At 41.1% G+C, this 11,739-nt stretch overlaps 1 protein-coding gene across 2 annotated transcripts; it reads left to right on the plus strand.

The window, feature by feature from the left end:
- Nucleotides 1-817: 817 nt before the first annotated feature.
- LOC135501484 (ubiquitin carboxyl-terminal hydrolase isozyme L5-like) lies at nt 818-10,671 on the plus strand. Of its 2 annotated transcripts, none has more exons than XM_064793624.1 (9): nt 818-1,049; nt 4,767-4,830; nt 5,470-5,575; nt 5,825-5,950; nt 6,106-6,167; nt 7,178-7,372; nt 7,826-8,018; nt 8,848-8,960; nt 9,744-10,671. In XM_064793624.1, the coding sequence occupies exons 1-9, from the start codon at nt 914-916 to the stop codon at nt 9,748-9,750; spliced, it is 1,002 nt and encodes a 333-aa protein (XP_064649694.1). In that variant the 5' UTR covers nt 818-913; the 3' UTR covers nt 9,751-10,671. The 2 variants fall into 2 exon arrangements, with proteins under 2 accessions (XP_064649694.1, XP_064649693.1); XM_064793623.1 differs by having other exon boundaries at nt 8,848-8,946.
- The last annotated feature ends 1,068 nt before the right edge of the window (nt 10,672-11,739 follow it).

The following is an 11,739-nucleotide window of genomic DNA, read 5'->3' on the forward strand; positions in this document are numbered from 1 at the left end:
CGGTACAGGGACCATACTGAAACGGGAAAAAAAACACCTGTTTCATGTCTTGATCACTGTTAAGTGTTTGTCTTCAGAACACACAGGACTCACCTTTTTTTGCTTGGTGCAGGGATGAACCTTCTATGTGTATGTCAAATTTCCGCCAGATCTGAATTCAAATATGGCCATATTTGCAATTTTGTTTTTTTCTAAGGGCAATCGGACCGACGACGAGATCAATTAAGGTTGATGGAAACCTCCCCCAATTACGAACAATTCGACCAATTTGACGACAGCTGCATCAGTACTGACTGCTTGAAGCTCAGACCTCAGAATGTGCGAATGTTTTCTCCAGGGATATCTGAAAGAGTTGGCGTGTGTCCAATTGCCCTTTGCACTAGAATGTAGACAAACTGCAAAAAACTATCGAGGATGTCTGCAATGACATTCAGGTAATCCAGACATTCTTGACAAGCTATCATCTGCATCAAGAGCCTTCGGTCACCGCCTTGAACACTGTATAGCAATCGGTCGAGACCACACGTTTTAAGAGACAGGTAAACCACAATGACCCCAAAATATAATACTCGGTAGTCATAACTCATTTTGCAATCAAACCATTACCAGAAAATTGGATGGATGTCAGTTACATGCTTCTAAAATTTGGTCCCTATCAGAGTAGCAGTTTAGAAGTAATTGGAAATAAAAAGTGGCAAAGGTTTTTTTAACACCTGGTATTTTTCATGCAATGCATGGTCAATAATAATGCTGCATAAAAAGCAACTTACCATTGCAACGGCAGGAAATAAATGGGTGTCATTCACATTTACTTCTTCTTTATCATCTGATGACATATTTGACCATATATGAGACAAATCGAAGAATCAGTTGATGCATAAAACTAGATTATTGCAGAGAAACAGAGCCAAAAATGGTTAACACACGCAACGTGGTCCTTCGAATGTCAATACGCATGCGCACAACGTCAACAAGTATGGCGTCCGCCGGCGACTGGTGTTTGATTGAGAGCGATCCAGGAGTATTTACAGAACTAATAAAAGGATTTGGTAAATAAAATTCATAAATTCACAATACACTGAACACAAGGGTTCCTAAAATATGCATGTTGATAGGGTTTCTTGTATCTTGTGGTTGGCAACCGTCGTTATACCCAATTTTCTTGAGTTGTCATCATTTTTCGCCATGTCCCCAAACTAACGTAGGCCTACTGATGCATGATGATCATGATGAACTATAGGCCTATCAACTATTAAGTCAACTATACCACAGAATGTTGTATCGTAGATTTGAGGCCAAAGGCCCTTTATAGATGGATATCTGCATACGTCACAGCTAATTTGTAAACATCATGTGCGTGCACTTTCGTATCTCTTCAACATCATGCATGGTTTACATGAAGAAAAGTTGTGACGTCTTGATGAGATTTCACTCGATGCTTAACCGATGATCAACGGCTGTTATTGTGACAAAATCTCGTCCAAGTTCTATTTTAAAATATCATGCATGTCACGAGATAGTGGGGAAAAACTCCTCGTATCCAAGTGAAACGAACAACGTCAACGATCGTGGACGCTGATATTGTTACGTCACACCATCCCCTCTGTTGAGATACGAGTATGTGCGCGCAGCCAATGGTAATGACGTCATTTATGTAAACAAAGATATCCATCATTAGGGACGATCGATGAAAATAACATGTAAATTTGGTTAAAAAAAGGTGATTTCTAACAAAAAAGTCCCCGAAAATGAGGTGTTCAATATAGATTAGGCACCCTTAGAAAGCCGAAAGGGGAGGTCATTGAGGATTGGTACGAGCACTGGCCCCCCTTAATTTTGCTGAGTGGGGGGGGGGGGGGGAGGATGTGATCTTTTTGAATCAACTCTTTTCTATCACTATCAGTAACTACAGGTCAGGTCGAACTCGCGAACCCAGGTGCACTCTCAATATCGAGTGTAAGGTACCAAGATGCAATTCGTGAAAAATACTCGGAAAAGCAAGTGTACTCGCTTTCTCGAGTGTGATATCCCGTGAGTCACTGCGCCGATCGTACTTGAAATACCAGGTATACTCGCGTTATCGAGTTGTTATTAAAGAACACCTGCGGGGCTAATCGTGCACTTGACTGATCGAGTTTGGAAAACCTTGCGATTTCGAGTATTTTATCCCACCATGCTTTGCAAGAGATAGTTACTTCCGCTCGATTCTCTTAGCAGACGACAAGCTCCGGTTAATTGGCGTGCCAACACTAACAGTGACTGGGGCCTGATGGGACGTTTTTAAGTTTCCGTTTCGAGTGTTTTTAATGCCTCAAACGTCTCAGGAGTTTGTTTTTTTAGCTCACCTCTTAGCAGAGGTGAGCTTATCCCATACCGTGGCGTCCGTCGTCCGTCGTCGTCGTCGTCGTCGTCGTCGTCGTCGTCGTCGTCGTCGTCGTCGTCGTCGTCGTCGTCGTCGTCGTCGTCGTCGTCGTCGTCCGTCGTCCGTTAGCAGGGCACGTTTCGTAACTGTTAGAGCTATTGAGTTGAAACTTAGTACACATGTACCCTTATGTAATGACACCTTGGAGACCAAGTTTCAGTCCGATTCGTTTCATTGTTTGGCCACCAGGGGGCCAAATGTTAAAAGTGAAAATATGCAATATCTCCCTTAATAGTAGTCGGGAAATTTTGAAAAAAATATGGTAGGTACTTCTAGCAAAGGTGCATCATATATCCTCCGGGTTTTTGATTTGACCTCCTTTTCAAGGTCACAGAGGTCAAATGGTGTAAATTGGCCGTTAGGATGTAATGATGGCACGTTTCTAAACTGCAATGACTATTGATACCAAATTTGGTACACATTTACCCCTTAGTCAGGTGATCTCAGGGACCGAAGTTTGGTCCAATATGATTCACCACTTGACCACCAGGGGGCAAAATCCAAAAACCTTAAAAATGTGATTATTCCTTAACTTCTTGCCCGATTGCCACCAATTTGATATCATGGGTACATCTAACCACCATACAGTATATGTCACACAGGTTTTTAATTTGACCTTCTTGTCAAGGTCACAGAGGTCAAATGACGTAAATTCACCGTCAGGACGTAACTATGGCACGTTTCTTAACTGCAATGACTATTGATCACAAATTAAGTACACATGTACCCCTTGGTCAGGTGATCTCAGGTACCGAAGTTTGGTGCGATCTGATTTGCCGTTTGGCCTCCAGGGAGGGGGCCAAATCCTAAATTCATCAAAATGCCATTATTCCTAGTAATGACTTGCCCGATTGGCACCAATTTTATATCATAGGTACATCTAATTCTAACAACCATTCAATGTATCACCCGGGTCTTCTTTAATTTGACCTACTTTTCAAGGTCACAGAGGTCGAATGTACTGTAAATTGGCCATTTTGGGGAAATTGTAATTGCTTGGACCTACATCAAACCTAACACTACATGACACAATACCATGCTCTTTATCCATCTTTCCTCCACATGAGGTGAGCACAATGGCCCTGGCCATTTCATTTCAATCAAAGACAACTATTGAACAACAATGTGTAACTTAATCTATTCATTTACTTGTATCATATATCTATACAGGATAAGTTATATTGTTAACCTGCTCCTCACCGGACTTAATCTCATTCAGTATCAACAAGTCATTACCGACTGCCCATTGTCTCGGCACCTGAAAGAAATAAACAACTGACTGAGACTCGAACCCGAAAATGCCTGAACATACATTTATTTCTGTACCGGTATGACACCATTTTTTTTCTGATGATTGCATGTGAAACACAGACTTAATTTTCAGCCTGCGAGTAATTCTATGATTGGAAACGTACTTTACTTCATGTTCTTGGTGGATGTGTTTTACACAAGATGACATCGTGATTCGAGAATCATCAAAGGAATAGTCAATTATGGTGCCGACAAAATGCACAGGGAATGCACGTCAGTGCATAATGCATTATCACATGTCCTTTGATGTCCGAACACGGTGCAAAAACAAACCATGTATCAAAATCTTCAACAAAGCCCACTCAAAACACTTTGTCCTTCTACTTTATACACACACAATGATTCGTATGCTAATAGACAACTTATTTGATATACTTTGTAGCCGTAAAAACACCTAAATATGGCGAAAAGACACGTTCTTCAAAGCAAAATATCTCGAGATTCCCACCGTCAATCCGAAATTCCCACGGTCAAAATTTCGCGTTCTGCGTCTTCTTTGTGCAGGTGGAAGTACGTCATCGGGGAATAAACCAATGAAAAGGGGGTTCACAAAGAAGATTCGGCGGCAAAACTTGCAAACCCAAGTGCAAATAATCAAACTGCGCATGCGCGAACTCGGAAAGTCGAGTGTAGATGGCGCCACCGCACAAGACCTGGGTTCTCGAGTTCGACCTGACCTGAACTAAGCAGTGCCATCAAAACTTGGGTGCAAAATTATGAATACCCCCAATAGGAATGATGCTGTGTGTACATTTACATATACATTGACAATGTTGGCTATTGTATGGGTTATCTCAAATCTATGCTACCTACAATGAAATCATATCAGGCCTATACAGTAGAACCTCTCTATTAAGGACACCCTTGGGACTGACAAGTGCTGTCCTTAATAGAGAGGTGTCCTGATTTAGAGGTCAAATTGAATGGAAACAACCAAATTCAGACCAAAACTAGTGTCCTTAATAGAGAGATTGTCCTTAATAGAGAGGTGTCAGCTAAGAGAGGTTCTACTGTATTTCTTAAATAATTCCAGGTGTGAAAGGTGTTCAAGTGGAGGAGCTGTGGAGTCTTGATTTGGACAACCTGAAAAACCTAAAGTGAGTTTTAAAATGAATTAAAATTTGGCTTTTCGTTGCACTGTCTTTGTGATGAAATCCTGGCAATTGAGGTTGGACAAGGCCTCAGTTTTTAAATACATGTACCTTGTTCTTGAATGTTGCATTTGCACTGCAAGCCTGGAGTGGAACATTGTCAAAATTAGTTTCAAAAGGGTATACAGCAATTTCTTCACAAAAATTGACTCTTTTGCTAGTTTTGTGAAAAGGGACCCACACCAAATTGAAATTTATTGCATTGCGGCTGTAAATTTCGAGCCTTGCATTTGATAATTTGTGACCCGTTCTAGCAAAACCAGTCGCATGTCGCACATAAGATGAGCCTAGATGACACCAGGCGATAATAGAAGAAATTTATGTCGTCAGATTTCACAAAAGGCAGACAATAGTGAAATGAACAAACAGTCCGTCTCAACCTGCCAAGCTCAGAGCGACATGTGACTGGTTTTGCTGGAACGGGTCACATTTTATACCATCATAATGATTGATCCCAACCGAGTGTATTCCGAAAATCCTCGAAAATAAATAATTCAAATTAAATCAAAAAATTTCACATTTTTGCTACAAACTGCAAAGGCCGATAAAAATAATTCTAGTCTTTTCACCTTCTCATCCCTGCAGACCTGTCCACGGTTTGATCTTCTTGTTCAAATGGAAAGCAGACGATGAGCCGCAGGGATCGATCGTACAGGACAGCCGTCTGGAAAAACTATTTTTTGCGAAACAGGTAGTGATCATCTCTGGTACCTTAAAATTTAAACCTCAGTCTTAAAGGCGGCCTACAGGCAAAACCTTGGGGAGCAAATTTGTGCTCTTCAGGTGACTTACATGTAAATGAAATCAGTACAAAAATAAAAAGGGACTTATGCATCAATTGCCTTGATACCGAGTGAGTGGAGGGAAGGGCATTTGTATTGCTCGTACGAGATTTGCTTTATGCGAGATAGACTTCACCAGAGATTGTTCTAAATTCCAGGTGATCAACAACGCGTGCGCAACACAGGCAATCCTCAGTATTTTGCTCAACTGTCAGCATCCAGACATCGAAATAGGGAAAACGCTATCGTCTTTTAAGGATTTCACACAGTCATTTGACCCTGCGGTAGGTACTGCTACTATAAATGTTAGTTTTTCCTCGGTGGCTTGTTTATTGTATTTATCAACATGCACAACTCCTGGGGCACGAAACGTTTGGTATTTATGCCCCTGATAAGAGCTCTGCTGGTCCTTTAGAATTTTTTTTTTTTTCCATTTCAGACTAAAGGGTTAACATTGAGTAATTCTGACACAATCAAAGAAGTTCATAACAGTTTTTCAAGGTTTGTAATGTTCTCAATTCATACATGTTGTATGTTAACCTTAAAACTGGGTCGCTCACAAGTGCTGTCCTTGAAAGAGAGGTGTTCGGATTACAGAGGTCATATTGTATAGAAGCTGGGTTGCCGCCAGGGTTCGTTTTGAGGTCGGGTCAAAGAAACCTGTTTTTCAAAATAATGTTATTGGCTTTTTTTTCACGTAAGACCTTATAAGCATTTCCAGCTGATTTTTATCACATAAGTCGTACGTAGTATTCATTTTTGTATTCATCAATGTGTAAATCATTTGATTAACCTCTTGACTACCGCCAACCGCTATCAAGCACACATGTTTACCCCCGACTGATTGAGCGATCGCTGTGATAAACCTTTTTTGTGTATTGTTTGGTATGATCTGGCTCGGCTCTACTGGTGTATAGTGACTCGGGCATGTCGTCTGCTACCCACCAACCTGAACTGAGTCGTATAGATGGGGCTGCGGTGACGGCCAAGACAGAGGTCACGTGGCTGCACAGTAATACCAAAAAGGCCCCGGTAAGGGATGGTTCGAACGGTTTTCATGATACGTTTCAGTGTCCTCAACTTCTTTCACTTAGTTTTAGCGGAGACTCTGACGTAGCAACCCTTTTGGGACCACAACTGCTCTTTCGAGTAGAGAAGCATCCGCTTAACCTCTAGACTACCAGGCAGTTCGAACCGTTCCATACCGGGGCCTTTCTTGGTATTATTGTGCAGTCACGTGCATCTTGCAAAACCTCTGTCTTGGCCGCCACCGCAGCCCCATCTATACGACTTGGTTCATGTTGGTGGGTAGCAGACGACATGCCCGAGTCACTATACACCAGTAGAGCCGCGCCAGATCACCAAACAATACACACAAAGGTCTATTATAGCTACCGCTGAAGCGGTCGGTGGTGAACACGTGTATTTGATTGTGACCTCTATAGCAGTCGGCGATAGTCAATAGGTTAAAAGAGGTTCCCCTTTATTAAGAAGATCGCTTATCATTTCAGACAGCAGATGTTTGAGTTCGATCAGAAACAGTCGGGAAAAGATGACGATGTGTTCCACTTTATCGGGTATATACCTATTGACGGGCGGTTATACGAGTTGGATGGTCTGAAGGATGGACCAGTCGACTTGGGTGCCATTGGTGACAAAGACTGGTTAGAGTTGATCAAGCCGATTATAGAACAGAGGATTCAAAAGTAAGTACCATACACAGAAATATGTAAGCCGATAGTTATTTTAATCGTGATATTTAAAGGCCTACTCCATTTGTTAAAAATTTTGAATTTGTAATTGAATTTAAAAATGTCCAATTGCTAAAATGCATACTGAATATAAATTTCAACATTGCCGTTGTGTAGGCTGATATACAAATACTATGAATACCAAGTTTAAACAAATTTGTATTCACAATAACTGCACTACGGCATTGTGTATTAGTGGATTTCTATTCAACTGGACCACAAGTAATTACGAACGGCGTACCCCTTTAACGGTGTCGTTTTTTTAGTTCCTACCTCGCCCTTAGATGGCGATGGTGTGGTTCCTTCATTAAGTGCAGGAGACTCGCCTGCCTAACGGGGGAGTATCAAAGCCACATAGATCTACACGGTTTGGCCATGAAGTTGCTGAAAATTTTCTAATTCTTTCAGATATAATGTAGATGAAATTCACTTCAACCTGATGGCGATAGTGTCGGATAGAAAGACAACGTACCAGAAACGCCTTGATTTGCTTAGTAAACAAGTTCAGGATAGCGGCATGGATACGAATGATGTCCATGCGGAGGTGACGCATCTCAAGATGATGATTCTGGAGGAGGAAAAGAAAATGCTCAGATATAAGGTGGGCAAGAATGATTTTATGATACAAAATTATCAACAATATCATCGACATTCCTGATGATATCGAGAACTAAAGATTAAAGGACATTTTCAGCTCTTGCGATGATACTTATGAACGGTATGCAAATGATGTCACAGTGGAAATGGCGGCGTTTGTAATTTGTGCAAGTTGCCTGGCAGGACATTGTCACCCGGGAAAATAACGTCGTGCCTATTTCATTTGCGGCCAAATGTTGCACCTGGTAAACATGGTTGAAAAACATCGATTTAACATAGTGTCAAACCCATTTGTGTACTTTTTATTACGGCCTTATTAGAGATAATCGTAAGAATATGTGGCCGCAAAACAAATTCAAGGTACAGGCCTGCCATTCAAAAATTATTAAAAACCCATTTTAAAGCCATTTTGGCCTTGGGTACTTGAAGAGTGAAGGAAGATTGTTGAGAGGGCTTGAAGGCCATTTGGAGGGCATCGACTGCCATGCCATTTGTTCGTAATTACTTGTGGTAAAGTTAAAAATAGAAATCAACCAATACACAATGCTGTAGTGCAGTTATCATGAATACGAATTTGTGGAAAATTGGTATTTATAGTATTTGTATATCAGCCTACACAACGGCAATGTTGAAAATTATAGTCAGCATGCATTAACGCAATTAAATGTATTCAAATTCAAATTTTTTTACGAACAGCGTAGGCCTATAATTCAAGCCCTGAATCTACTGTTACATATTGGTCACGAGACTAAATGAAAACTATAACAAAACTGTGAAAAGAAATGGCCACGGATATTTCTGTGTTTACGTATTTTTTCTTATTCTCACTCCAGACAGAGAATGTCCGGCGGCGACATAATTATCTTCCGTTCATCATGGAGCTACTAAAGATACTGGCCAAGGAAGAGAAGTTGGTTCCTCTCGTTGAAAAGGTAAGTCCGAGCATGTATGTACCAATCCAATTTATTCTCACTCTGTAGATTAGATATGTCCATTACTCGGTCCAAGGCAAACAGTGTCCTACAATGAAATAGTGCTGACAGTCACACTAAACATACATCATCTTTGTATCGCTCTTTTCAGCCTCCTGAAATCTCTTAAAGCGGTACGCCGTTCGTAATTACTTGTGGTCCAGTTGAATAGAAACCCACTAATACACAATGCCGTGGTGGAGTTGAATAGAAATCCACTAATACACAATGCCGTGGTGGAGTTATTATGAATATGAATGTGGTTAAACTTGGTATTCATAGTATTTGTATATTAGCCTACACAACGGCAATGTTGAAATTTATATTTTGTACGTATTTCCGCAATTGGACATTTTTAAATTTAATTACAAATTCAAAATATTTAACAAATGACGTAGGCCTTTAAGCCAGGGTGTGTGTGTTTGCGTGCCATACCAACTGGGTGCCAATTTTTTTTTTGTCTCAGTGACTCCATCTCTGGCCAGAGGTAGAGTCCATGCACTTGCAAGTGACTTCTTATGCTTGCTCTGGCATGGCCACTAGATGTTCTAAGTGTCATTCAAAGGACTTTTAAGTGCCAGGAATTTCCTTGAAAGCCACTCCAGTTCATCCAGAAATACTATCTTGCCTGCTCTGACGTTGTCCCCAGGATCGAACCTGGGCCCTATTGCATGGTAACCAGCATTGTTAACCACTAGGCTTTTAGGCTTCTTGAAAAACCTGTGGAAACCTGAATATCCTTTCTGTTTTGTTTGCAGTGCATAGAGAAGACAGAGGAAAAGAAGCAGAAGGAGGGGTCGACGGTGAAGTGATTGTAAGAGATGTAGCTGCTTCATTGGTCTGAGTGATATTTGTACGAGCTGGGTAGTGTGCTATAAGTCTGACTGTGTTCAGGGCCTATTGTTCGACTCGGCAGCTGATTATCACTTCTAAAAGCTCTACCGTACGGTAACAACCGCGAGAAGTGTAAAAAAGCTCAGATTTCAAATAAAACATCCCTACTTGCCGTTTTAATTTAGCACCATCACTGGGCAGATTACCCTCAAGAATAACCCTCAACAATCCCTGATTATCACCCTGACTAAAAGGGGTGTTTATTGCAGGTGGAATTTAAGTTGTTTGAGACTAATTGCAAAAAAAATTGGTGACAATCCAGTTCACTACTTTGGCTGGTATGTCTAATACTCAACGACGTATGGGCCTAAGGCCACACCAATTTAATTGTTAGTTTAACGGATGTTTTGTAATGAAAAGGTGGATGATGAGGGCAGAATGAAAATAAAAATAGAATTTTTTTCTGTTGCTATTTTGCTGGTGAACATTCAACAGTCCTCATGAAAACACCATATTAGGAATTATTATAGTTTTGAAAAGCAGAATTTAAGACATCATTTTCCTCCAATTGCAGTTGCTTCAACATAACAGTCTGTGTTAGTTGCATTTTCTTGTTATATTCTGATGGGATCACCTCATGCAAAAATAATTTTATTTGAAGAATGCACTTTGGGGCATGAGGGAGGATTAAAAAAATTATTGGTTTTCAGATTTTTATGCACGAGGGAAATCCGTTAAACTAACTATTTAATTGGTGTGGCCTAAGGAGTAAAGACAGTACCATTTCAAGCGATGTTATTGATATGAACGATTTTGGTAAATAAATGTACATTGTATAGCGTAAGAATTGTAGTATCGACGTATGACTATGAGAGCCAATGAGGAACCTGTGGAACTAAAAATCCAGATGGCAGCACCAGTACCAAAAGGTACACTTCCAGTGCATTTTCCATTAAAATCAAGTTTTGTTGATTTTCTCCCTAAAACTCCTCAAAATAGAATTAAGGACCAATAAAACAACATTTTTGGTGCCATTTCCCCATGTAGAGTAATTAAGGGATGACATACTCAATAATCATTGACTCGGGAAATGACTTTTTCATTACAACCATGGTCCACTTGCCTGCAGGGCCCCCTATTGGCAGGTTTTGTTGTGCAGGTTCCTCATTATTGTGCCAGACTTCCATTCTACAGCCCACGGATGTTGGTTGTATGTTGGAGGCTGGACGTCTTTAGGATGTGCAGTTCACGCAGATACAAGGGACAGCCACGTCCACTTATACAGTCGTGAAGAAACTCGCAGTGGATGGCCAACAACATTGTATTAATGTTTGGCGGTACTCTTCTGGCGGGTTGTAGCTGCCGCTCCCTGATTTGCCCCCTTGAGATCCCAAAACGGAAAAGTTCCAATACGAAATTGTTTTTAGTGACGTTTTATTTCGGTCAAACCACTTGGAATCTATAAAAGAGAGATGGTACAACATCACCGTGGAGAATCAACTGCACCCTCGCCGAACATAGTACAAATGGCATTATGATAAAAAGCCTTGATAAACTGTAGGCTTGATGGTGGCGCTATCTTGAAACACCTCATGTACAGGTCACGTGACCGCGCACCCTCGAACGTGTGTGGGGATTCCCATATGAATTCAGGGGGGCCACACACCTTAAAATACACATTTTGCCTAGAATAACGCTCTCAGAAGCAAGGGCCTCTATATACGTCATTAATACATCTTATAGCTCAGTTGGAGCTCATGCAAGTCGCTAAAAGGGAGAGTTTTACTATATACCCCCCCCCCCCCCACCACCACCACCGCCACCACCACCACCACTTCTCGCTCACCAACCCTATTAACAAAGAGCTCCCTATCCAGGCCTGAGCCAATCTCATATCGGCACAGTTGGAGCTCATGCAAG

Source organism: Lineus longissimus, chromosome 17, assembly GCF_910592395.1.
Source record: "Lineus longissimus chromosome 17, tnLinLong1.2, whole genome shotgun sequence".
In the NCBI taxonomy this organism is placed as follows: domain Eukaryota; kingdom Metazoa; phylum Nemertea; class Pilidiophora; order Heteronemertea; family Lineidae; genus Lineus; species Lineus longissimus.